This window comes from Camponotus vicinus, unplaced genomic scaffold (assembly GCF_025532165.1).
Source record: "Camponotus vicinus isolate PSW18456_S1 unplaced genomic scaffold, iyCamVici1.0 SCAF_7, whole genome shotgun sequence".
Classification (NCBI taxonomy): Eukaryota; Metazoa; Arthropoda; class Insecta; order Hymenoptera; family Formicidae; genus Camponotus; species Camponotus vicinus.
In genome coordinates this window covers 19,162,113-19,186,750 of record NW_028141979.1, presented here as the reverse complement: position 1 = coordinate 19,186,750, position 24,638 = coordinate 19,162,113, and the positions used below count along the sequence as shown (strand labels likewise).

The following is a 24,638-nucleotide window of genomic DNA, read 5'->3' as shown; positions in this document are numbered from 1 at the left end:
TAAATTTAATAACTTTGAACAAACTTAAATTAACAAAGAATTTAAAATTTTAATTTTATTTCGTAATTATTCTGTATCACATGATAAATAAACTTAATTTAACAAACATAATAAAAAATTTTAATTAATAATTTTTTTTAATTTATAATAATTAATATAAATCTTCTTATTCCGTATCTGTAAAAAAATACGACATATCATTAGTGCAAATAGTTTAAGAAAGAACAAATACACATGCCCTGCGTTCATTATGTTCACTTTCATGCTGAAAGCATCATTCTATCTTTTTTTGATATCTACTATAAAAAAAGTCATTTGTACCCTGAAGTGCCTGTTATATCGTTCGTATTGTTGCCGCTTTTCCGCGTATGTGATTGGCGGTCGATTCGAGGTACGAGGCGAACTTGATCGCGGTTATGATAATGACAGTTCGTATCGTGTCAGTTTAACAGTGATAAAGGTTAAATGTTGTAGTGATCGCGGTGTTAATATCTCTTAAGAGCTTGTGTCGTGTCACGCAAGATTTAGTAGAAAATATTTATAAACGAAGGCAAATTTATAAATAGGAAGGATAGAATGAAGCAGTGATGAATGAAAGAAAGTAAGTATATATATTATATTGTGTGTAATTAATAATTAATAATTAATAATTGTGTGTAATGTCCTGTCAATATTCATATGTTGTTTATGTTCAGTATTGTTAAATAGTATAAAAGGAAAATATTCATTTCTTTAGATGATAAATAATGATAGTTGTTTTACACGAATCCGTTAAAAGAAAAGATAAAAAAAGGGTAGTCGAGAAGACGCTATTTAGGTAGTCGAGAAGACGCTCTGGATGTTTTGAAGTGTTTGATTGACCATTCAGATTAAAGAAATCTTTCCTCCTTTTACCTGATTGGTCAATCAAACGCTTCAGAGCATCCAGAGCGTCTTCCCGATCGCATCTTATATATATATATGTATAATGGCGACGGTGCCAGGCCTTGGACGGGATCGGACGTTTGTATATTACGTGTACGAATCCTTTATTCGCATCAGTTCGCAATTTTTGTGCTTTCCTCTTTCCAAGAGGATTTGATTTTTGATACTGTTCTTTTGCCATTAACAAATCTAGGAGTATGTCAGAATAGATAAGATATTCATGTATAATTGTACATTTTACAGGATTACATGTACGAGTCCTTTGTTCGCATCAGTTCGCAATTTTTGTGCTTTCCTCTTTCCAAGAGGATTTGATTTTTGGTACTGTTCTTTTGCCATTAACAAATCTAGGAGTATGTCAGAATAGATAAGACATTCATGTATAATTGTACATTTTACAGGAATGCCAGAGGGTTATAGTTTCAACTCACCTCTGCAGGAAACATTCTTTAAAGATGATGCTAATCATAATCCACAGTAGTTCGATGAACAAATCGTTTCTGCAGGTTTCGTAATGGATGGCATAAGGAAATAACAAAAAATAAAAGTGAATATTATGAAACATATTACTCTTGTTATTTTTGAGATTTTTGAGTGAGTTTGCGCTGTATATAGTGCTTCGATAGATATGAAAATAAATTTTGGTGTGGATCCAGATGGTGCAATTTTAGTTGCTGATATATTATTGATAATGATTCCTGGAGACTGTGGACTTCTGGAGATGAGAAACTGATGAAAGACAAGCAGGTAAAAATCTTTTTAGTGAGCAATTTATGTTTTTTGTTATTATGTTTCAATGTTACACTTTTTTATTTAAGAGTATTTAAGATTGTTTTATCTGTTATCAGGTATACAGAGATTTATCCTATGTAATACAACAATTGAGAAACAGTAAAACAGCGAGTTACAAAAAGTCGAGCGAGAATTATCAAATCTACCTACTTTGACTGAGATACAAAAGAAGCTCTCTGTGTTTTATCAAGTTGCAGTTGAATATCTGGAAGACGTTAAATTTTTAAATCCCTGTTTGTTCGAATTTAAAAAATCAGCAAAAGCTTTGACCGAAGGCAGAGTCTTGTTAATATCATACGCGAATCATTACAACAAATTAGGTTTATTACTGCAAGTCGTGCATCATAAAAGTTCTACTCAATACTTGTTGTCAACTTGAGTATTGATACTCAAGAATGCGGATGCATCCAACTCCAAAGCTGCTGAATTCAAGAGTCCTCAGATATACGAAAAATGATGCGAAATTATTGGCTTAACGAAGAAAAGGCTATTTGTTCCGAGCACTAATGCAGCGCACGAGTTAACTTTGTACTCATGGCATATATTGAAAATAACCAAGTGCCAGATAAAAGTCGATTGCTCTTTAGTGCTGAATGATTGGGAAAAGCGGCAAATCTCATAGAGACAAGTTAAAAGTCAAGCTTAACGACATGAGATGTATAGAAATACCAAATTTCGAAGAACAGTTTAGACCTGTATGCGAAATCAACTCGAAGATAAAAAACGGCAACTCCGGCTTAAACTTAACGATGAAGGTATGGCACTGTATCTAGATTATCTGAATATGGTGGCATTGCTCAAACAATTGAAAAATATAGATAGCAATGAAAGAGGTTTATTATGATAAAAGTATTTCTATATATGTAATAGCATTGCATGTGAATAATATTTCTTTCTAACACAATTAATATTGATTTGCAGTTGCTTTAAAAGGAAGAGTCGCGTTGCAAATGGGTAGTAACGAATTGCTGATAACGGAGCTGGTTCTCAAGAATGTGTTAACAGTTTTACAACCAGCAGAAATAGTAGCGCTGTTATCAACACTGATCTTTCAACAATGCACAGATTCAGAATCTACACTCACACCGAATCTTGCTAATGTACATGTCATCAATTGTCTTTTTTTTTGGAATAAATAATTAATAAAGTTTAAAGAAAATTACATATCGAATAATTAAGAGCATCGGAAAGCTAAAACAATTGTTCTTTTTTTCCAGGGTTGTGAGATAATGAACAAGGTGCATGCGGAATTGGAACATTTAGAGCAGCAATATCAATTGTCGACTATACCGCCATTAAATTTCGGTTTGGTGGAAGTTCTGTCTACGAATGGGCGCAAGCTAAATCGTTCGCGGAGATCATGAAAATGACGAATGTTCAAGAGGGAATTATCGTTCGATACATACAGCAACTTGGCGAAACCTTGAGAGATGTTAAAGATGCGGCTGCGACTATAAGTGATCCGATTTTGAAAGAAAAAATGGAAGAAGCCTCGACTGCAATCAAACGCGAAGTATAAAATAATTTAAATGTCTAAAAGACATTTTAAAAAATTCTCTCTTTCTAATAATTTTTTATTTTCACATCGTAAATAGTTGGCAAGCCAAGTGTGACTTATATGTTTAAAATATATTATAATTATATATTTTTGTTTATATATTTAATGTCTTAAGGGGACCCTAAAGTGACTTTTTTACCGATATAACATTATATTTCTTTTGTACCGAAATCTTTTTATTAATTGCACAGAATAGTAAATGCTTCTCCACGATTAAAGTACACACAGAAACAAACCAGAAACCTCCCGATTTTATGTTAAAAACCAAAAAAAATTGAAAAATCGTAAAAAAGTCGTAACAATATTTGCTTAATATAAAAGTTTTGCAGTTTGTATGTACAAAATAAGATAGGTTCCCGCTAGATATTGCACGAAGGAATATAAATAAACTTTTAGAAATGAGTTTAGAAGCATAATGAAAAAGATTTCGGTTTAGAAACCGAAATCTTTTTCATTATGCTTCTAAACTCATTTCTAAAAGTTTATTTATATTCCTTCGTGCAATATCTAGCGGGAACCTATCTTATTTTGTACATACAAACTGCAAAACTTTTATATTAAGCAAATATTGTTACGACTTTTTTACTCATTTCTAAAAGTTTATTTATATTCCTTCGTGCAATATCTAGCGGGGACCTATCTTATTTTGTACATACAAAGCAAATATTGTTACAGAAGCCGATAAAAAAATTGTAATTTTTCAATTTTTTTTGTTTTTTAACATAAAATCGGGAGGTTCCCGGTTTGTTTCTGTGTGTACTTTAATCGTGGAGAAGCATTTACTATTCTGTGCAATTAATAAAAAGATTTCGGACAAAAGAAATATAATGTTATATCGGTAAAAAAGTCACTTTAGGATCCCCTTAACAAGATATATTGTGTGTGTGAATATGACAATTTGTAGTGAAAAAGGTAAAAATTTTATGAATATGAAAAATGCTTATTTTACAAAAGTTGTTCAATTTTTTTCGGTATATTTACAAATCTAACACTTGAAACTTATAATTTTCTTTTTTTCTTTCGTAGAAATTGAAAAACATATACAAATATAGAAAATATGTACAATAATAAACTTATTTTAGAAAATCGTACTAAAAAAATCTTTAGGATATTCTCTCTTTTTACCTAAAATTTTTAACAAAAATATCTAAAAGATCAGAGAGAGACTGTTCAACAAATTTTTTATAAGATTCGAAATAGACATTCTGTGATATGTATCTTCAATTTTCATTTTCATAGATTGTATTCTCAACAACCGTCATTCGGTCCTGCTTGCTGTTTGGCAAAACGATGGTTATCAGCACAATTGTTAGATGACACTCACGTATCGGAAGTTGTAATTGAATTGCTTATGGCGTCAATATATTTAATGTCAGAACCTTATAAATTAGCTCAGATGCCGCAAGTGGCATTTCTACGATTTCTAGAAGTTGTTGCAAGATCTCATTGGAATACTGATCCTGTCATCATTAATTTCAATGGTGAAATGACTAAGTTTTGATATATTTCCAATTTTTCATTACTGTAAAAATTTTTGCAAATGAATCATTATAAAATAATTACTTAAATAATTAATTAAATTACTGAAATAATTGATAAAATTTTCTCTTTTTCTTTTTTTACCCGGAAAATTTATTATATATTCTATTTATTATTCTATTATTTATTATATATATTTAGATATATAAAAAGATAAACAGAAATGCAATCTCTTTTATTCCAAATTTATCTATGTGTAATTGCTTTTGAGCTTATTTACATAATATATATATTAATATATTACATTAATTTTTTTTCCAGATGAAGAAATCTCCGCCGTAGAAACATTATTTGATACAACTCGCACTTCGTTACCACCCTTATTCATATCTACCTCTTATGATCAACAGAAATCCTTGCGGACAAGGAGAGCGCCATCTCAGTTGATTTTAAATCGTATGAGTGCACTCGCGAAGGTATCATTAAGATTATTTCACAATCTATTGTTCGATAATATAGATATAAAACCTATATTTCGTCCTTCATTGCAGGAATATGATTGTTTGTTATATCTGAAGTCAAATATGAATCCTAGAAAACTGCAGGCGGTCGATGTATCCAATAATGTGGAAATAATTGATCTGCATCCGTATAAAGCGCATTCACTTAAAAAAATTCCAGTCATAGACTTTGATCCTGTGCAATGTTTTCTGAAAGATCTAAGAGTTAGTATTTGAAATAATTAACAAGCGATTGTATTGTTAAATTGTATGAATGGGTTTATACACGCTTTAAAAACAAAAAAAGAAAAAAAATTATATATTTGTATTATCATGATTGACGCTACTGCTATATCTAAATCATTTTTTGTATTCTACATTTATTTTTCTTTTATTTCTCCAGGATTACAATGATTATGCCTTATTCTTCCATGACACTTATAGTGGTATAGTGATTGGAGTTCTGTTGAAACCCGATGTTTTCGAGCGTGAGGATTTTAAAGTGGCAGATATTGTAGAAAACTCGACAGCAATGGTAAACTTGTTTTAAATATATCGGCATGTGAATAATATTTCTTTCTAACACAATTAATATTGATTTGTAGTTGCTTTAAAAGGAAGAGTCGCGTTGCAAATGGGTAGTAACGAATTGCTGATAACAGAGCTGGTTCTCAAAAATGTGTTAACAGTTTTACAATCAGCAGAAATAGTAGCGCTGCTATCAGCACTGATCTTTCAACAACACAGATTCAGAATCTACACTCACACCGAATCTCGCTAATGTACGTATCATCAATTATCTTTTTTTTTAATAATTAATAAAGTTTAAAGAAAATTACATATCAAATAATTATGAGCATCGGAAAGCTAAAACAATGTTCTTTTTAAATTATAAAATATAAAAGAGTAATTTTCTATTCATTTTGTAATGTTCTTCCATAAAATCTGACATTTTTAAAATATGAGCTAAAGGATAGGATTTCTATTGACATGCGCTTTTAGTATTATAATTATATTTTTTTTTACTAGATAAATATATAACCAATAAATGTATCTATTTAATATTTTTGTGTTAAATACAAAATATTATTTTATAAAATATTCAGTTATATGTATATAGTTCTTAGTTATACTGTAAGATAAGGGAGATAAAAAAAAATAAATAGAAATCTTCTAATAATATGAAAAGTGCATGTCAATAGAAATCCTATCCTTTAGTTCATATTTTAAAAATGTCAGATTTTATGGAAGAACATTACAAAATGAATAGAAAATTACTCTTTTATATTTTATAATTTAAAAAGAACATTGTTTTAGCTTTCTGATGCTCTTAATTATTTGATATGTAATTTTCTTTAAACTTTATTAATTATTAAAAAAAAAGATAATTGATAAATTACATATTATATTACTATAAATAAACAAAAAATATTATAATTATATTATTATTTATTTATACGATAAATAATATATTATATTATTATAAATAAAAATATTATATAAAATATAATAATATTATTTATTTATTTATATTTTTTATTTATATTATTTACATTAATTCTCAATTCCGATCACTTCACTTTTGACTTTTTTTGCATAATCCAAGTCCTCGTTTGTTGTGTGTAATTATTCAATAAATTATATGTATGTGAAACGCTAAAAGAAAAGATAATGTATTTACATTAATTCATCATTCTATCAATATTCAAGTTTTCTCTTTCTTTTAAAAATAATAATGAAATCTTGAACGTATAAAATTTATTGAGTTATGCGGTAAGCTTCACGAAATGATGTGTTTTGTTATGTGATATGACAGTTTGTGTTATATTGTACGAGGTTAAAAAAAGTGTTGCGCTTTAAAACTTCTGCAAATTTATACAAGAGTAAGTGTGTAGAATATTAAATTAAAATTAATATTTTTTATTGTTAAATTAAGATTAATTTTTATTTCTATTGTTAACTAATAAAAAAATACAAATTAACTTTTATATATTACAACTTATATGTACAACTTTTTTCATTAAATACATTAGATAATTAAATACGTGTAAAAAATTAAATATTAAGAATGTAGCATACAATTTCTATTATAAAATCTTTAATTATAATATTAAATTTCTTCACGCACAGGCAAGAAGCACAATTGCAAAAAAGAAAAAAAGTATATCATGTATACCATATCCGTTCTAATCTGACACACGCCAGTATCAAGAAAGTATATAACGCCTCGATCGATCTCGGTCGATTGCAACTATCAACAATTTTTGTCTTCGGTGAGAGCAACCGCATCTCGTTTCATCATACACACGAGTTAAAATCGCGACTAAGCACGACTAGGCTCGACTCATCTTGGCAGCGCGAAGCAAGTATACTAATACAGATGCTCGGCTCAGTAGTAAACACGAAAAATAAAAGAAAAGTTAAATTTTTATCATTATCTTAAGTCCCCCTTGAAACCATACAATTTTTATTTGAAACATTTTTCGTATGTTTTATGTTTTTCAAGATATTTGCTTGCGGAAATTAGAATGGGACACTGCAATGTATACAGGGTGGTGAGTCATTTTAAGTTACCCACCCCAATAACTTTTTTATTTTTGATCGTACAAAAAAATGTTTCAAATAAAAGTTGTTTGACTTAAAGGGGGACAATGATGGCAAAAATTTGACCTTGGATAGTCATTTGAGAGTTACATAAAAGTCACCTTCAATTTCTTAATTATAAATTCCCATTTTTTATCGCATATTCTTGTAACTTATCTCGAGAGCTTTCCAAAACACTATAAGAAAGTATTTTTCTCTTAAATATTTTTTAAGTTATAAAGTTTGAAGTTAATAATTTTTTGACATAAAATATAAAATATCTTGTAAAATATTCAGTTTTTAGTAATCTTACCTTATACTTTTATGCTTGGAATAATAAGACCAATCAATTGGTATAAAGAAAACACATAGTTACTTTTTTAAGAAAAATTACGCAGCTGTATGTTTCAAATTACATATTTTTTTTAAGCAACTATATGTTTTCTTTGCATCAATTGATTAATCCCATTATTCCATGCATAAAAGTATTAAGGTAACATTACTGAAAACTGAATATTTTACAAGATATTTTACAATTTTATGTCAAAAAATTGTTAACTTTAAACTTTATAACTTAAAAAATATTTAAGAGAAAAATACTTTCTTATAGTATTTTGGAAAGCTCTTGAGATAAGCTACAAGAATGTGCATTAAAAAATATGCATTTCCATTTAAGAAATTGAAGGAGACTTTGTAATCTTCAAACGATTGTCTAAAGTCAAACCAATAATATTATCTTATGTTCCTCTCGAAGTTAAAAAATTTGTATGAAACATTTTTTCGTATCTTTCATACTTTCTAAAATATTTAAATGGATAAATTAAAATAAGCCACCTTGTATATGTATATAAGATGTTTCATTTATCTCTTACACCTTAAATAATTTTTTTATTTTTGATTGTATAACAAAATGTTTCAAATAAAAGTTGTTTGACTTGAAGGGGAACAGAAGATGTCGCTACTAATATTTTTTTAAAAGATCAATGTTAATTATGTTTATTTAAATAAAATTACTATATTTTTTTATATAAATTGATTCTACGTAACATTCTGTGTAAAAAGTTATAAGGGTAAAATGACTTGAAGGGGAACAGAAGATGTCGCTACTAATATTTTTTTAAAAGATCAATGTTAATTATGTTTATTTAAATAAAATTACTATATTTTTTTATATAAATTGATTCTACGTAACATTCTGTGTAAAAAGTTATAAGGGTAAAATGACTAAAAAATGAATAGTTTACGAGATATTTTATATTTTAATTTGACATAATCTTACGTAAATTATGAAATATCTCATAAAATATTCATTTTCCAATCTTATCTTTTAATACTTTTATGCACAAAATAACGAGAGGAATCGATTGGTGCAAAGAAAACACATAGTTGTTTTAAAAAATATATAATTTATACATAACCATCAACTACATATTTTTTTTTAATAACTATAGATGTTTTTTTTACATCAATCGATTTCTCTCATTATTTTGTGTATAAAAGTATTAAGGTGAAATAATAGGAAAATGAATATTTTACGAGATATTGCATATTGAAAAAATTCTGAAAATTTCATGACTTTATAGTCGTCCACGGATAAAACAAGGATGGAACCAAAAATGCCACTACATTAGCTTTAAAGTAGGAAGCTTTTCCTTTAAAATGTCGTCAAGAACATTGTTCTATCGTACTTAGGAACCGAGTTATAACGCGAATGTCGGCGGTATTGCTCAAAATTATGCAAAACGCAAGGTCATTTGAAAACGCGATAACTCGGCTCCTAGGTATGATAGAACAATGTTCTTAGCAGCATTTTAAAGGGAAAGCTTCCCACTTTAAAGCTAATGTGGTGATATTTTTGGTTTCATCCCTGCTACAAAGACGACTACAAAGTCATGAAATTTTCAGAATTTTTTCACGATCTGATTTTGGAGTTCACACGAAACATAGTTCGATGAGATGAATAATGCGATCTTACCCTCTTTAAAGTAGAGGCTTCATCCATTAAAATACGCCCAAGAATATTGTTCTACGACCTCCCTAAGCGAAGATATGACTTCTTGAAAATCATCAAATTTTGCAATTTTTAAAGTGTTCCCCTAATTTTTTTGAGTAATGTATTATAGTGTTTTGGAAAGCTCTCAAGATAAGCTACAAAAATATGCAATAAAATGTAGGGGTTTCCATTTAAAAAATTCAAAATAATTTTTTCGTGATCTTGATGGTGCTATTCAAGGTTATATTAATATTACTATGTAATGCGCCATTTAAAGCTCTACAAGTTATGTCTGAAAGATTTTTTTCTAACATGCATAGTTTATGAAATATTCAACTGTTTTCAGACTTTTGGAATACTCTATATGTATACAGGATGTCCCATTTTAAAAGTTCCACCCTCATAACTCATCAGGATCAACGTTTGAAGGAACACGACTTGGATAAAAGTTGTAGGGAACAAAGGAGGCTATCTAATAGTGACCTTGGATTCGACATTAAAGGTCATTTTCAAGGTCATTTGAAGGTAACATTTAATTTTTTAAATGGAACTCCCTATTTTTTACTTATTCCTGTAGCTTATGTCGAAAGCTTTCCAAAACACTATAATTTAGTTTTCATTAAGTACTTTCCAAGTTATGAGGCTTGAAATCATTTCTTAATTTTACATAAACCGTAAAATATCTTGTAAAATATTTATTTTTTGATTATCTTACCTTAATACTTTTATGTACAAAATAATGAGAGGAATCAATTGGTGTAAAGAAAATACACAGTTGTTACGAAGAAAAAATATGTAATTGTTAATTGCAAATTACATATTTTTTCTTCGAAACAACTGTGTGTTTTCTTTACACCAATTGATTCCTCTCATTATTTTGTACATAAAAGTATTAAGGTAAGAATCGAAAAATGAATATTTTACTAGATATTTTATGGTTTATGTAAAATTTAAAAATTATTTCAAGTCTCATAACTCAAAAAGCACTCAATGAAGAAATACTTTATTATAGTGTTTTGGAAAGCTCTCAAGATAAGCTACAGGAATAAGTAAGAAAAAATAGGGGGTTCCATTTAAAAAATTGAAGGTGACCTTCAAATGACCTTGAAAATGACTTTTAATGTCGAATCCAAGGTCACAATTAGATAGCCCCCTTTGTTCCCTACAACTTTTATCCGAGTCGTTTTCCTTCAAACGTTGGTCCTGAAAAGTTATGAGGGTGGAACTTTTAAAATGGGACACCCTGTATATGTATGTATACATACACATATATATATCAGGGTGTCTCCTGCGTCGAGGTCAATCGCTCAGGAGATGAATGGGAATCCAAAAACAAGAAGCGTCGTCTACAATAGGTGGAATAAGCTTGACGTAAGAAGTAAGAGTAAGCGTAAGAAATAAAAATAATGCATTTCGCCCTTACTTCAGTTCTCTTAAACCGAAAATAGTTCTCTTACTCTTAAGAGAACTATTTCCGATTTAAGAGAGCTGGAATAAGGGCGTAAGCGAAATGAATTATTTTTATTTCTTACGCCTACTCTTATTTCTTACACCAAGCTTACTCTACTTATTATAGACGACACTAGAAAGATAGTTGATATTGTTAAATATAAATCCAGAAATGTGTTGTTTTCGAGTTATTGCCATTCTTACGTTGAAATTTGAAATTGCTTTGTTTTCGAATTTTTTTTATCAAAATTGAAATAAAAGATAGTTTTTATGTTTTATAACATATAATTAATTTAATTATGTTATGAAATTCATTAAAACCATCTCTTGTTTTAATTTTGACAAAATAAGATTGAAACATTTTTTAATACATTATGTTCAATACTCATAATGGAGATTATAAATTTCCAATGAAATTTATCTAATATCTATATATTTAAACATATAAATATTTACTTTTTGCAGTTTAAAGAGAAAGAAAAAGAGAGAGAGAAGAAAGAGAGAGAGAGAGAGAGAAAGAACAAAAGAAAGTGAAAAAAAGAAAAGTAAAAAAAAAGAAAAAAGTAGAGACACAAAAAGGTTTGTATATATTTTTTAAAATTATTTTAATATATCCAATTCTCTTTTTACATGATTTATATATTTTTTTTAAGTAATTCTTTTCACACGATTTTTTTAAATAATTAGATTTTTTAAATTATTTTATAATTTTTTATGTATATATACAAATCTTATAATATTGTAAAAGTAGAAAAAAAATTAAATTATTTACATAATTATTAATATTTAATATTTTCTTTTTCAGAGATCCAACGGAATAAGTTAAAAGTAGAAAGTAAGCTAATCATAGTATTGAATTGAATTTTATTTTTATTTATTTAATTATTTAATTAAAATTGGCTTTAACTTGAATTAAAATTAATTTTGATTTAATTTGAAATTGACCTTAATTTGAATTGAAATTGGCTTTGACTTGAATTAAAATTGGATTTGACTTGGATTGAAATTGGATTCGATTTGATTTGAAATTGGCTTTGGCTTGATTTGAAATTGGTTTTGACTTGATTTGAAATTGGCTTTGACTTGATTTAAAATTGGCTTTGACTTAATTTGAAATTGGCTTTGATTTAATTTAAAATTGGCTTTAATTTGGATTATTAAATTGAAATTGATTTTGACTTAAATTGTTGAAATAAATTTAAAATTAATTTTTATAAAATTATTGTATTCAATTATTTTTGATTTTTAAATTAATGTCAAGTTGAAATATAATTAAACTAATTTGATAATAATTATATAAACGAAATTAATATTAAATTAAATTATTATTAAATTAAATTATTATATTAATGTATATTTATATTGTGATATTAAATTGAAATTTTAATTATTTTAACTATACTTTTATTATTTAATTATTTGATTATTTCATTATCTTATTATTTATTACTTATAAGTTGAATTTTATGTACAAAAAATTAAATAAAAGATTTATTATCATTTTTATTTGAAATTTATATATATTTTATTATATTTTATTATATTATTAATTTGAATTGATATTATCTAAATAATAATTATGAAGAAGAAAGATAGTTCGATCTGTTGAAGAAGAAGAGGAATATCAACGTAACAAACGAGAAAGAAAGGCAAAATGTCAAGCTGAAAGACGAGAAGCAAAGCGAAAAACGCTTATGAAAAATTCTCAATCTTTGTCAAATGATGAAATTTGCTCAAATATAACACAAACTTCTGTAAATTTTTCAAAAAATATAGTAGTAGATTCTCAAACTTCTACTTTACTTACAGAAGTAATATATTCAGCAAATGAAACAGTTACTACTGCGTCACAAGCAATTAATACATCAATCATTACAAATGTTCCTATGATAAAAAATAATAATGAAGTTAGTATAATAAATGATAACATAAAGTTATTTAACATTAACGATGATATTAATATAATTAGAAATGTTCATAACTTAAATATAGAAACTCCAATAAATAGCAATACTATTTGTTCAATACCTAACACATCAAATAGATTAATAAACTTAGATGATAATAGGATTGCAAATTATATTAATTTACAGGAAATAACATCACAAAATGATATAATAAATGATAATAATAAAAGTAAACAAATAAGATGGTACGAAAAAAATCGAGCTTTAAAAAAAGGATATACGGATATTAATCATCACATTATTCAATTAGAAAATATTGTAGAACATTATATAGGAGAAATGAATTTATATTGCGAACATTGTGGTGCGAAACATTTTAATTCTGAAAAAGTAGTTAATAAAGAAAGCTCATTTAACGATTGTTGTAGCCATGGGACTATTGAATTAAATCCTTTACCTCAACCTCCGTATGAACTTTATAAATTATTTACTGGAAATCATCCAAAATCAAATCATTTTTATAATCGTATTCGTGGTTACAATAATACATTTTCATTCGCATCGTTTAATGCAAATATAGCAGATTTTAGTGCGCAAAGATATGGACCTTATTGTTTTAAAATTCAAGGACAAATCTATTATCAAATTAATACCACGTTATATCCGGCACCTAACGAAATACCAAGTTATGGACAACTCTTTATTGTGAATAGTAATGAAGCAACAGAGTGTCGATTACATCAAAATTCGAATCTTGATCAAGAAATTTTATATTCAATAGATAATATAATGCGTACAAATAACATTTTTGCACAATCTTATCGAATGATGCACGAAGAAATTCAAATGCAACAGCAAACATCTGATAACAATATACGTGAATTACAATTAGGATTTTTAACTAAAAAAGGCATCGATCGTGGCCGATACAATGTACATAAGATAAATGAAGTTGCAGCAGTTTTTTCTACTACAGCAGATGGTGAAATTCCTGAAACCTATGTAACAATTTATAATAAAAATACTAAAACATTAAAACAAGTCAGTACGATGGATCCAAATGTAGAACCATGGATTTATCCATTGTATTACCCATACGGTAATCAAGGTTGGCATGATAATTTACAACGTAAGAATAGTAATAAACGAGTAAGTAGAGCTGCATACGTAAAATATCGAATAGCTATACGTGATAATTTTAATATTTTTATTATGGGAAGACGATTATTTCAACAATGGCTTGTAGATAATTATATAAAAATTGAAAAAGACCGAATTAATTATTGTAAACAGAATCAAAAACAATTGCGAGCTGAGACTTATCAAGGATTAATTGATTATTTAGCAAACACCGCCAATAATAACGATGCTCACATTGGAAAAATGATTATACTTCCATCGACATTTGTGGGTTCACCGCGTAATATGTTGCAACATTATCAAGATGCGATGGCTATTGTTCGGAAATATGGAAAACCAGATATCTTTGTTACTATGACTTGTAATCCAAATTGGCGCGAAATTAAAGAAAATTTACTTCCAAATCAACAACCTGCAGATAGGCCAGATATATGTGCTCGAGTATTTAATATAAAAAAAAATTATTTAATCGATGTTATCGTTAGACAAAAATTTTTTGGTGAAGTTTTAGCATACGTTTATGTAATAGAATTTCAAAAACGTGGATTACCACATATACATTTATTGATTACATTAAAACAAAATTGTAAAATATCAAATTCTGAAATAGTTGATAAATTTATTTCTGCAGAAATTCCTGATCCTAATGAAAATGAAAGTTTACATAATGTTGTAATGAAACATATGATTCATGGGCCATGTGGAAATTGGTGTTTAATAAATGATAAATGTTCAAAACATTTTCCAAAACCATTTCGACCTGAAACAACTATGGATGAAGATGGTTATCCACAATATCGTCGAAGAAATAATGGATTGCTGTACGAAAGACCTAGACGATATGTTGTTGATAATAGATATGTTGTTCCATATAATCCAACACTCTTACTTTTATTTAATAGTCATATTAATGTTGAAATAGTTTCGAGTACAAAATCTGTAAAATATTTATATAAATATATTTATAAGGGTCACGATGCTGCGTCTATAATTATTGGAGAAAATATAGATAAAACAATAATATATGATGAAATTCAAGATTTTATCGAAGCTCGATATGTTGGACCCGTAGAAGCGTGTTGGCGCATTTTAAGTAAACCTTTACAAGAAAAAAGTCACGCTATATTTCGTTTACCAGTTCATTTACCAAACGAACATAATGTTATAATCGATGATAATATTAATAATGATGCGATAAGATTTGCTGTAGAACGAGTAACAATTATTGGATTATTTTCAGTTAAATGCTCGAGATGAGGAAGCAAAACAATATTTATACAGTGATATTCCATCTCATTATGTATTTAAAAAAATTACAATTAACGGCAGAACTATTAATCGCTGGGAGAAACGTCAAAGATATTTTAATTGTATTGATCGTATGTATTCCGTTAGCCCATCTCAAATAGAATTGTTTCATTTACGTATACTTTTACTACATGTTAAAGGAGCTACAAATTTTCAACAATTAAGAACAGTTAATAACGAGATACATCAAACTTTTACTGCTGCATGTTTAGCATTAGGACTCATAGAAGATGATGAAGAATGGTATCGCGCAATGAATGAAGCAAAAATTTGGATGATGCCAAGACGACTTCGTAATTTATTCGTACGAATTTTTATTCATTGTCAACCAATTCATCCGAAAAAGTTATGGGATGAGTTTAAAAAGGATATGTCAGAAGATTATATAAGACGATTTGGACCTATAATAGGAATAAAGAAGGTTTATAATTATATTATTAATTTACTTCAAAAAGAAGGATCAAATATTGCTAATTTTCTTGAAATTGAACAAGAGATAGAAGAACAAGAAATAAACGACGAAGAACAAATTGAAGAATATTATAAGATGATATATCGATAGGTATGCGATAATATGAACAATTAAATATAGAACAAAAAGAAATTGTTGATACTATTTTAATAGCAACAAGTAACAATAGTAATAACTGTTTTTATATTGATGGTCCAGGTAGATCTGATAAAACTTTCATTTATACAACCTTGTATTATCTACTTAAAAGTAGAGGAAAAATAATTAATACGATGGCATTTACTGGTATTGCTGCAACATTACTTCCAAATGGGAAAACAATACATAAAGTTTTTGGATTACCTGTACCTCTTTTCGCTGATTCTACATCAAACATTAAAGTTCAATCTAAAGAGGCTGAAAATTTAAAACTTGTAGATATTTTTATTATAGACGAAGCTCCTATGGCACCACGCTATGTATTAGAAATAATGGATCGAACATTACGTGATATAATGCAAAATGATTTATATTTTGGTGGTAAAATCGTTCTTCTTGGTGGAGATTTTAGACAATTATTACCTGTAAAAGAAAGAGCTACGCGTTGTGAAATTATAAATTTATCGATAAAATTTAGTATTCTATGGAAGCAATTTAAAATATTTTCATTAACACAAAATATGAGAACTTTACCACAGGAAAAAGAATTTGCACAATTTTTACTAAATTTAGGTAATGGTTCTTTAAATGATCATTCAGATAATATCCATATTCCAGAAAAATGTATAGCAAACGCAAATTTGGATATGGTTAAAGACATGTACAGAGACATTATAAAACATAAACAATATAAAACTATGGCTAATTACGTTATATTATCTGCAAGAAATGTCGATGTTAATGAAATAAATGAAAAAATAGTAAATTTGTTGGATGAAACGACGGAAAGAGTTTATACAAGTATAGATACTCTTGAAACGACTGGAGATAATCAAGATATATATGAAACAATTCCGATAGAATATCTCAACTCTTTAAATCCAATGTGTCTTCCACCTTATCAATTATGCTTAAGAAAATATATTATTGTCATGCTTATTAGAAATCTTAGTATCAGCGAAGGTTTATGCAATGGTACAAGATTATTGATTTTAGATTTAAGTAATAACTTATTACGCTCTGAAATTTTAACAGGTAATAAGATTGGAGAAATAGTTTTTCTTAATCGTATCACTTTATATTGCGAAAATGTATATCCATTTACTTTTAAAAGAAGACAATTTCCAGTGAAATTGGCATTTGCTATGACAATAAATAAATCACAAGGACAAACTTTCGAAAAAATTGCAATAGATCTTCGAAAAAATATTTTCAATCATGGACAACTGTATGTAGCATTTTCACGAGTTCGTTCTTGGGATTCATTAAAAGTTTATTTAAAGGATGATAATTTGTCCAAAAAAATAAAAAACTATGTTTATAAAGAAATATTTGATTAGTAAAACATAACAAACGAAAAAGTGATATATAATTATGTTATAATAATGTCAAAGATAAGAAAGTAAATAAAAATTAAAAGAATTTTTGTTTTAAATATTTGTATGTGTAATTTAATTAAAAAATAATAATTATCGTTTTATAACATTTTAATTGCATTTAGAATAAAAATTAAAAAATAAAAAACAAATAAAAAATTTTAATATTAATTTTAATTTTTTTAAATTAACGAATGAAACTTATATTTTAATTGAATTTTAAAATTAATAAAATTTATTTAAAATTAATTTATGAATTCATTTAATTTATAATAATTAAAATAAATCATCATTAATTATTAATTACTTATTAATCATTTGATTATATTTAATTTTTTATATTATTTAAGTAATGACCAAAAATGGCGCGCGCGTTAGCGCGCGCTGCGTGCTAGTCTACTATAAAAAAAGTCATTTGTACCCTGAAGTGCCTGTTATATCGTTCGTATTGTTGCCGCTTTTCCGCGTATGTGATTGGCGGTCGATTCGAGGTACGAGGCGAACTTGATCGCGGTTATGATAATGACAGTTCGTATCGTGTCAGTTTAACAGTGATAAAGGTTAAATGTTGTGGTGATCGCGGTGTTAATATCTCTTAAGAGCTTGTGTCGTGTCACGCAAGATTTAGTAGAATAAACGAAGGCAAATTTATAAATAGGAAGGATAGAATGAAGCAGTGATGAATGAAAGAAAGTAAGTATATATATTATATTGTGTGCAATTAATAATTAATAATTAATAATTGTGTGTAATGTCCTGTCAATATTCATATGTTGTTTATGTTCAGTATTGTTAAATAGTATAAAAGGAAAATATTCATTTCTTTAGATGATAAATAATGATAGTTGTTTTACACGAATCCGTTAAAAGAAAAGATTAAAAAAGGGTAGTCGAGAAGACGCTATTTAGGTAGTCGAGAAGACGCTCTGGATGTTTTGAAGTGTTTGATTGACCATTCAGATTAAAGAAATCTTTCCTCCTTTTACCTGATTGGTCAATCAAACGCTTCAGAGCATCCAGAGCGTCTTCCCGATCGCATCTTATATATATATATATATATATATATATATATATATATATATATATATATATATATATATATATACAGGGTGTCCCATTTTAAGTGTCCACCCCAAAAATCTCTCTCATTTTTGATTTTAGAGAAAAATGGTTCAGACATGTTTTGTATGGTTTCGAGGGGGCCATAAGATGGTACCATTGGTTTGACCTTGAAAAGTCATTTGAAGGTCACGTGAAGGTCACTTCAATTTTTTTAAATGGAACACCCTATATATTATTACACATTCTTGTAGCTTATCTCGAGAGCTTTCCAAAACACTATAATTAATTACCTTTTCGTTAAGTACTTTTTGAGTTATGAGGCTTGAAATAATTTCTTAATTTTACATAAACCGTAAAATATCTTGTAAAATATTCATTTTTCGATTATCTTACCTTAGTACTTTTGCGTACAAATAATGAGAGGAATCAATTGGTGTAAAGAAAACACATAGTTGTTTTGAAGAAAAAATATGTAATTTGCAATTAAGAATTCCATATTTTTTCTTCAAAACAACTATGTGTTTTCTTTACACCAATTGATTTCTCTCATTATTTTGTACGTAAAAGTATTATGGTAAGATAATCGAAAAATGAATATTTTACAAGATATTTTACGGTTTATGTAAAATTAAGAAATTATTTCAAGCCTAATAACTCAAAAAGTACTTAACGAAAAGGTACTTAATTATAGTGTTTTGGAAAGCTCTCGAGGTCGGCTACAAGAATGTGTAAAAATATATAGGGTGTTCCATTTAAAAAAATTGAAGTGACCTTCACGTGACCTTCAAATGACTCTTCAAGGTCAAATCAATGGCACCGTCTTATGGCCCCCTCGAAACCATACAAAACATGTCTGAACCATTTTTCTCTAAAATAAAAAATGAGAGATATTTGGGGTGGACACTTAATATGGGACACCCTGTATATGTATAATGGCGACGGTGCCAGGCCTTGGACGGGATCGGACGTTTGTATATTACGTGTACGAGTCCTTTATTCGCATCAGTTCGCAATTTTTGTGCTTTCCTCTTTCCAAGAGGATTTGATTTTTGATACTGTTCTTTTGCCATTAACAAATCTAGGAGTATGTCAGAATAGATAAGACATTCATGTATAATTGTACATTTTACAGGAATGCCAGAGGGTTATAGTTTCAACTCACCTCTGCAGGAAACATTCTTTAAAGATGATGCTAATCATAATCCACAGTAGTTCGATGAACAAATCGTTTCTGCAGGTTTCGTAATGGATGGCATAAGGAAATAACAAAAAATAAAAGTGGATATTATGAAACATATTACTCTTGTTATTTTTGAGATTTTTGAGTGAGTTTGCGCTGTATATAGTGCTTCGATAGATATGAAAATAAATTTTGGTGTGGATCCAGATGGTGCAATTTTAGTTGCTGATATATTATTGATAATGATTCCTGGAGACTGTGGACTTCTGGAGATGAGAAACTGATGAAAGACAAGCAGGTAAAAATCTTTTTAGTGAGCAATTTATGTTTTTTGTTATTATGTTTCAATGTTACACTTTTTTATTTAAGAGTATTTAAGATTATTTTATCTGTTATCAGGTATACAGAGATTTATCGTATGTAATACAACAATTGAGAAACAGTAAAACAGCGAGTTACAAAAAGTCGAGCGAGAATTATCAAATCTACCTACTTTGACTGAGATACAAAAGAAGCTCTCTGTGTTTTATCAAGTTGCAGTTGAATATCTGGAAGACGTTAAATTTTTAAATCCCTGTTTGTTCGAATTTAAAAAATCAGCAAAAGCTTTGACCGAAGGCAGAGTCTTGTTAATATCATACGCGAATCATTACAACAAATTAGGTTTATTACTGCAAGTCGTGCATCATAAAAGTTCTACTCAATACTTGTTGTCAACTTGAGTATTGATACTCAAGAATGCGGATGGATCCAACTCCAAAGCTGCTGAATTCAAGAGTCCTCAGATGTACGAAAAATGATGCGAAATTATTGGCTTAACGAAGAAAAGGCTATTTGTTCCGAGCACTAATGCAGCGCACGAGGTAACTTTGTACTCATGGCATATATTGAAAATAACCAAGTGCCAGATAAAAGTCGATTGCTCTTTAGTGCTGAATGATTGGGAAAAGCGGCAAATCTCACGATTTAAGTAAGAATTAATATAACAAAGCAGCAAAAATTTTTATATCTTATTCATTTGCTATTTCCTTTCTCTAGAAACGACCCACCAGGGCAGACTTGTCAAATGGTGGTTCAAGAATTAACTTCTTTATCATTTAATGCTGCTGCCAATGCTCAAATTTTATGTCCTTATGTCGAACCTATATCGAAAAGCAATTTTCAATTAAGAATAAAGCATAGAGACAAGTTAAAAGTCAAGCTTAACGACATGAGATGTATAGAAATACCAAATTTCGAAGAACAGTTTAGACCTGTATGCGAAATCAACTCGAAGATAAAAAACGGCAACTCCGGCTTAAACTTAACGATGAAGGTATGGCACTGTATCTAGATTATCTGAATATGGTGGCATTGCTCAAACAATTGAAAAATATAGATAGCAATGAAAGAGGTTTATTATGATAAAAGTATTTCTATATATGTAATAGCATTGCATGTGAATAATATTTCTTTCTAACACAATTAATATTGATTTGCAGTTGCTTTAAAAGGAAGAGTCGCGTTGCAAATGGGTAGTAACGAATTGCTGATAACGGAGCTGGTTCTCAAGAATGTGTTAACAGTTTTACAACTAGCAGAAATAGTAGCGCTGCTATCAACACTGATCTTTCAACAATGCACATATTCAGAATCTACACTCACACCGAATCTTGCTAATGTACATGTCATCAATTGTCTTTTTTTTTGGAATAAATAATTAATAAAGTTTAAAGAAAATTACATATCGAATAATTAAGAGCATCGGAAAGCTAAAACAATGTTCTTTTTTTCCAGGGTTGTGAGATAATGAACAAGGTGCATGCGGAATTGGAACGTTTAGAGCAGCAATATCAATTGTCGACTATACCGCCATTAAATTTCGGTTTGGTGGAAGTTCTGTCTACGAATGGGCGCAAGCTAAATCGTTCGCGGAGATCATGAAAATGACGAATGTTCAAGAGGGAATTATCGTTCGATACATACAGCAACTCGGCGAAACCTTGAGAGATGTTAAAGATGCGGCTGCGACTATAAGTGATCCGATTTTGAAAGAAAAAATGGAAGAAGCCTCGACTGCAATCAAACGCGAAGTATAAAATAATTTAAATGTCTAAAAGACATTTTAAAAAATTCTCTCTTTTTAATAATTTTTTATTTTCACATCGTAAATAGTTGGCAAGCCAAGTGTGACTTATATGTTTAAAATATATTATAATTATATATTTTTGTTTATATATTTAATGTCTTAAGGGGATCCTAAAGTGACTTTTTTACCGATATAACATTATATTTCTTTTGTACCGAAATCTTTTTATTAATTGCACAGAATAGTAAATGCTTCTCCACGATTAAAGTACACACAGAAACAAACCAGAAACCTCCCGATTTTATGTTAAAAACCAAAAAAAATTGAAAAATCGTAAAAAAGTTGTAACAATATTTGCTTAATATAAAAGTTTTGCAGTTTGTATGTACAAAATAAGATAGGTTCCCGCTAGATATTGCACGAAGGAATATAAATAAACTTTTAGAAATGAGTTTAGAAGCATAATGAAAAAGATTTCGGTTTCTAAACCGAAATCTTTTTCATTATGCTTCTAAACTCATTTCTAAAAGTTTATTTATATTCCTTCGTGCAATATCTAGCGGGGACCTATCTTATTTTGTACATACAAAGCAAATATTGTTACAGAAGCCGATAAAAAAATTGTAATTTTTCAATTTTTTTTGTTTTTTAACATAAAATCGGGAGGTTCCCGGTTTGTTTCTGTGTGTACTTTAATCGTGGAGAAGCATTTACTATTCTGTGCAATTAATAAAGAGATTTCGGACAAAAGAAATATAATGTTATATCGGTAAAAAAGTCACTTTAGGATCCCCTTAACAAGATATATTGTGTGTGTGAATATGACAATTTGTAGTGAAAAAGGTAAAAATTTTATGAATATGAAAAATGCTTATTTTACAAAAGTTGTTCAATTTTTTTCGGTATATTTACAAATCTAACACTTGAAACTTATAATTTTCTTTTTTTCTTTCGTAGAAATTGAAAAACATATACAAATATAGAAAATATGTACAATAATAAACTTATTTTAGAAAATCGTACTAAAAAAATCTTTAGGATATTCTCTCTTTTTACCTAAAATTTTTAACAAAAATATCTAAAAGATCAGAGAGAGACTGTTCAACAAATTTTTTATAAGATTCGAAATAGACATTCTGTGATATGTATCTTCAATTTTCATTTTCATAGATTGTATTCTCAACAACCGTCATTCGGTCCTGCTTGCTGTTTGGCAAAACGATGGTTATCAGCACAATTGTTAGATGACACTCACGTATCGGAAGTTGTAATTGAATTGCTTATGGCGTCAATATATTTAATGTCAGAACCTTATAAATTAGCTCAGATGCCGCAAGTGGCATTTCTACGATTTCTAGAAGTTGTTGCAAGATCTCATTGGAATACTGATCCTGTCATCATTAATTTCAATGGTGAAATGACTAAGTTTTGATATATTTCCAATTTTTCATTACTGTAAAAATTTTTGCAAATGAATCATTATAAAATAATTACTTAAATAATTAATTAAATTACTGAAATAATTGATAAAATTTTCTCTTTTTCTTTTTTTACCCGGAAAATTTATTATATATTCTATTTATTATTCTATTATTTATTATATATATTTAGATATATAAAAAGATAAACAGAAATGCAATCTCTTTTATTCCAAATTTATCTATGTGTAATTGCTTTTGAGCTTATTTACATAATATATATATTAATATATTACATTAATTTTTTTTCCAGATGAAGAAATCTCCGCCGTAGAAACATTATTTGATACAACTCGCACTTCGTTACCACCCTTATTCATATCTACCTCTTATGATCAACAGAAATCCTTGCGGACAAGGAGAGCGCCATCTCAGTTGATTTTAAATCGTATGAGTGCACTCGCGAAGGTATCATTAAGATTATTTCACAATCTATTGTTCGATAATATAGATATAAAACCTATATTTCGTCCTTCATTGCAGGAATATGATTGTTTGTTATATCTGAAGTCAAATATGAATCCTAGAAAACTGCAGGCGGTCGATGTATCCAATAATGTGGAAATAATTGATCTGCATCCGTATAAAGCGCATTCACTTAAAAAAATTCCAGTCATAGACTTTGATCCTGTGCAATGTTTTCTGAAAGATCTAAGAGTTAGTATTTGAAATAATTAACAAGCGATTGTATTGTTAAATTGTATGAATGGGTTTATACACGCTTTAAAAACAAAAAAAGAAAAAAAATTATATATTTGTATTATCATGATTGACGCTACTGCTATATCTAAATCATTTTTTGTATTCTACATTTATTTTTCTTTTATTTCTCCAGGATTACAATGATTATGCCTTATTCTTCCATGACACTTATAGTGGTATAGTGATTGGAGTTCTGTTGAAACCCGATGTTTTCGAGCGTGAGGATTTCAAAGTGGCAGATATTGTAGAAAACTCGACAGCAATAGTAAACTTGTTTTAAATATATCGGCATGTGAATAATATTTCTTTCTAACACAATTAATATTGATTTGTAGTTGCTTTAAAAGGAAGAGTCGCGTTACAAATGGGTAGTAACGAATTGCTGATAACAGAGCTGGTTCTCAAAAATGTGTTAACAGTTTTACAATCAGCAGAAATAGTAGCGCTGCTATCAGCACTGATCTTTCAACAACACAGATTCAGAATCTACACTCACACCGAATCTCGCTAATGTACGTATCATCAATTA

The 24,638-nt window shown here is 28.4% G+C and overlaps 4 protein-coding genes and 1 pseudogene across 14 annotated transcripts; all 5 read left to right on the top strand.

Moving 5' to 3' along the window:
* Positions 1–325: 325 nt before the first annotated feature.
* Positions 326–3,361, top strand: LOC145974090 (uncharacterized). The gene is made up of 8 exons (XM_083103862.1): positions 326–601; positions 737–1,017; positions 1,168–1,245; positions 1,326–1,471; positions 1,581–1,671; positions 1,773–2,471; positions 2,638–2,816; positions 2,934–3,361. Exons 6-8 carry the CDS (start codon positions 2,414–2,416, stop codon positions 3,078–3,080), a joined length of 384 nt encoding a protein of 127 aa, XP_082959988.1. The 5' UTR covers positions 326–601; positions 737–1,017; positions 1,168–1,245; positions 1,326–1,471; positions 1,581–1,671; positions 1,773–2,413; the 3' UTR covers positions 3,081–3,361.
* LOC145974088 (nucleolar protein 6-like) lies at positions 3,089–16,747 on the top strand. Of its 10 annotated transcripts, XM_083103861.1 has the most exons (9): positions 3,089–3,229; positions 4,514–4,755; positions 5,075–5,229; positions 5,305–5,478; positions 5,657–5,788; positions 5,859–6,035; positions 7,384–7,615; positions 11,744–11,857; positions 12,084–13,612. In XM_083103861.1, exons 2-6 carry the CDS (start codon positions 4,626–4,628, stop codon positions 5,865–5,867), a joined length of 600 nt encoding a protein of 199 aa, XP_082959987.1. In that variant the 5' UTR covers positions 3,089–3,229; positions 4,514–4,625; the 3' UTR covers positions 5,868–6,035; positions 7,384–7,615; positions 11,744–11,857; positions 12,084–13,612. The 10 variants fall into 10 exon arrangements, with proteins under 10 accessions (XP_082959987.1, XP_082959985.1, XP_082959984.1 ...); XM_083103859.1 differs by lacking the exon at positions 5,859–6,035 and having other exon boundaries at positions 7,384–7,526; XM_083103858.1 differs by lacking the exon at positions 5,859–6,035.
* LOC145974358 (uncharacterized) lies at positions 16,378–20,145 on the top strand. Its single transcript, XM_083104143.1, has 4 exons — positions 16,378–16,668; positions 16,783–17,278; positions 19,814–19,889; positions 20,028–20,145. Exons 1-4 carry the CDS (start codon positions 16,378–16,380, stop codon positions 20,143–20,145), a joined length of 981 nt encoding a protein of 326 aa, XP_082960269.1.
* On the top strand, positions 19,969–23,799 carry LOC145974551 (uncharacterized; annotated as a pseudogene). The gene is made up of 7 exons (XR_014439733.1): positions 19,969–20,159; positions 20,261–20,831; positions 20,900–21,176; positions 21,343–21,521; positions 21,638–21,933; positions 23,100–23,341; positions 23,661–23,799. The product of XR_014439733.1 is annotated as an uncharacterized LOC145974551 (transcript).
* On the top strand, positions 23,257–24,620 carry LOC145974357 (nucleolar protein 6-like). The gene is made up of 5 exons (XM_083104142.1): positions 23,257–23,341; positions 23,661–23,815; positions 23,891–24,064; positions 24,243–24,327; positions 24,445–24,620. The coding sequence occupies exons 1-5, from the start codon at positions 23,257–23,259 to the stop codon at positions 24,618–24,620; spliced, it is 675 nt and encodes a 224-aa protein (XP_082960268.1).
* The last annotated feature ends 18 nt before the right edge of the window (positions 24,621–24,638 follow it).

Bases quoted from the DNA above. Each gene is read 5' to 3' on its own strand.
- LOC145974090 (XM_083103862.1), top strand. From the start codon at position 2,414: ATGCGAAATCAACTCGAAGATAAAAAACGGCAACTCCGGCTTAAACTT. The intron at 2,472-2,637 runs GTATGGCACTGT...ATTGATTTGCAG, and splicing joins GCTTAAACTTAACGATGAAG to TTGCTTTAAAAGGAAGAGTC. The intron at 2,817-2,933 runs GTACATGTCATC...CTTTTTTTCCAG, and splicing joins TCACACCGAATCTTGCTAAT to GGTTGTGAGATAATGAACAA.
- LOC145974357 (XM_083104142.1), top strand. From the start codon at position 23,257: ATGCCGCAAGTGGCATTTCTACGATTTCTAGAAGTTGTTGCAAGATCT. The intron at 23,342-23,660 runs GTGAAATGACTA...TTTTTTTTCCAG, and splicing joins TGTCATCATTAATTTCAATG to ATGAAGAAATCTCCGCCGTA. The intron at 24,065-24,242 runs GTTAGTATTTGA...TTATTTCTCCAG, and splicing joins GTTTTCTGAAAGATCTAAGA to GATTACAATGATTATGCCTT.
- LOC145974088 (XM_083103856.1), top strand. From the start codon at position 12,973: ATGAAAAATTCTCAATCTTTGTCAAATGATGAAATTTGCTCAAATATA.
- LOC145974358 (XM_083104143.1), top strand. From the start codon at position 16,378: ATGGCATTTACTGGTATTGCTGCAACATTACTTCCAAATGGGAAAACA. The intron at 16,669-16,782 runs GTAAAAGAAAGA...ACTTTACCACAG, and splicing joins ATTTTAGACAATTATTACCT to GAAAAAGAATTTGCACAATT. The intron at 17,279-19,813 runs GTAATAAGATTG...TACATTTTACAG, and splicing joins ACGCTCTGAAATTTTAACAG to GAATGCCAGAGGGTTATAGT.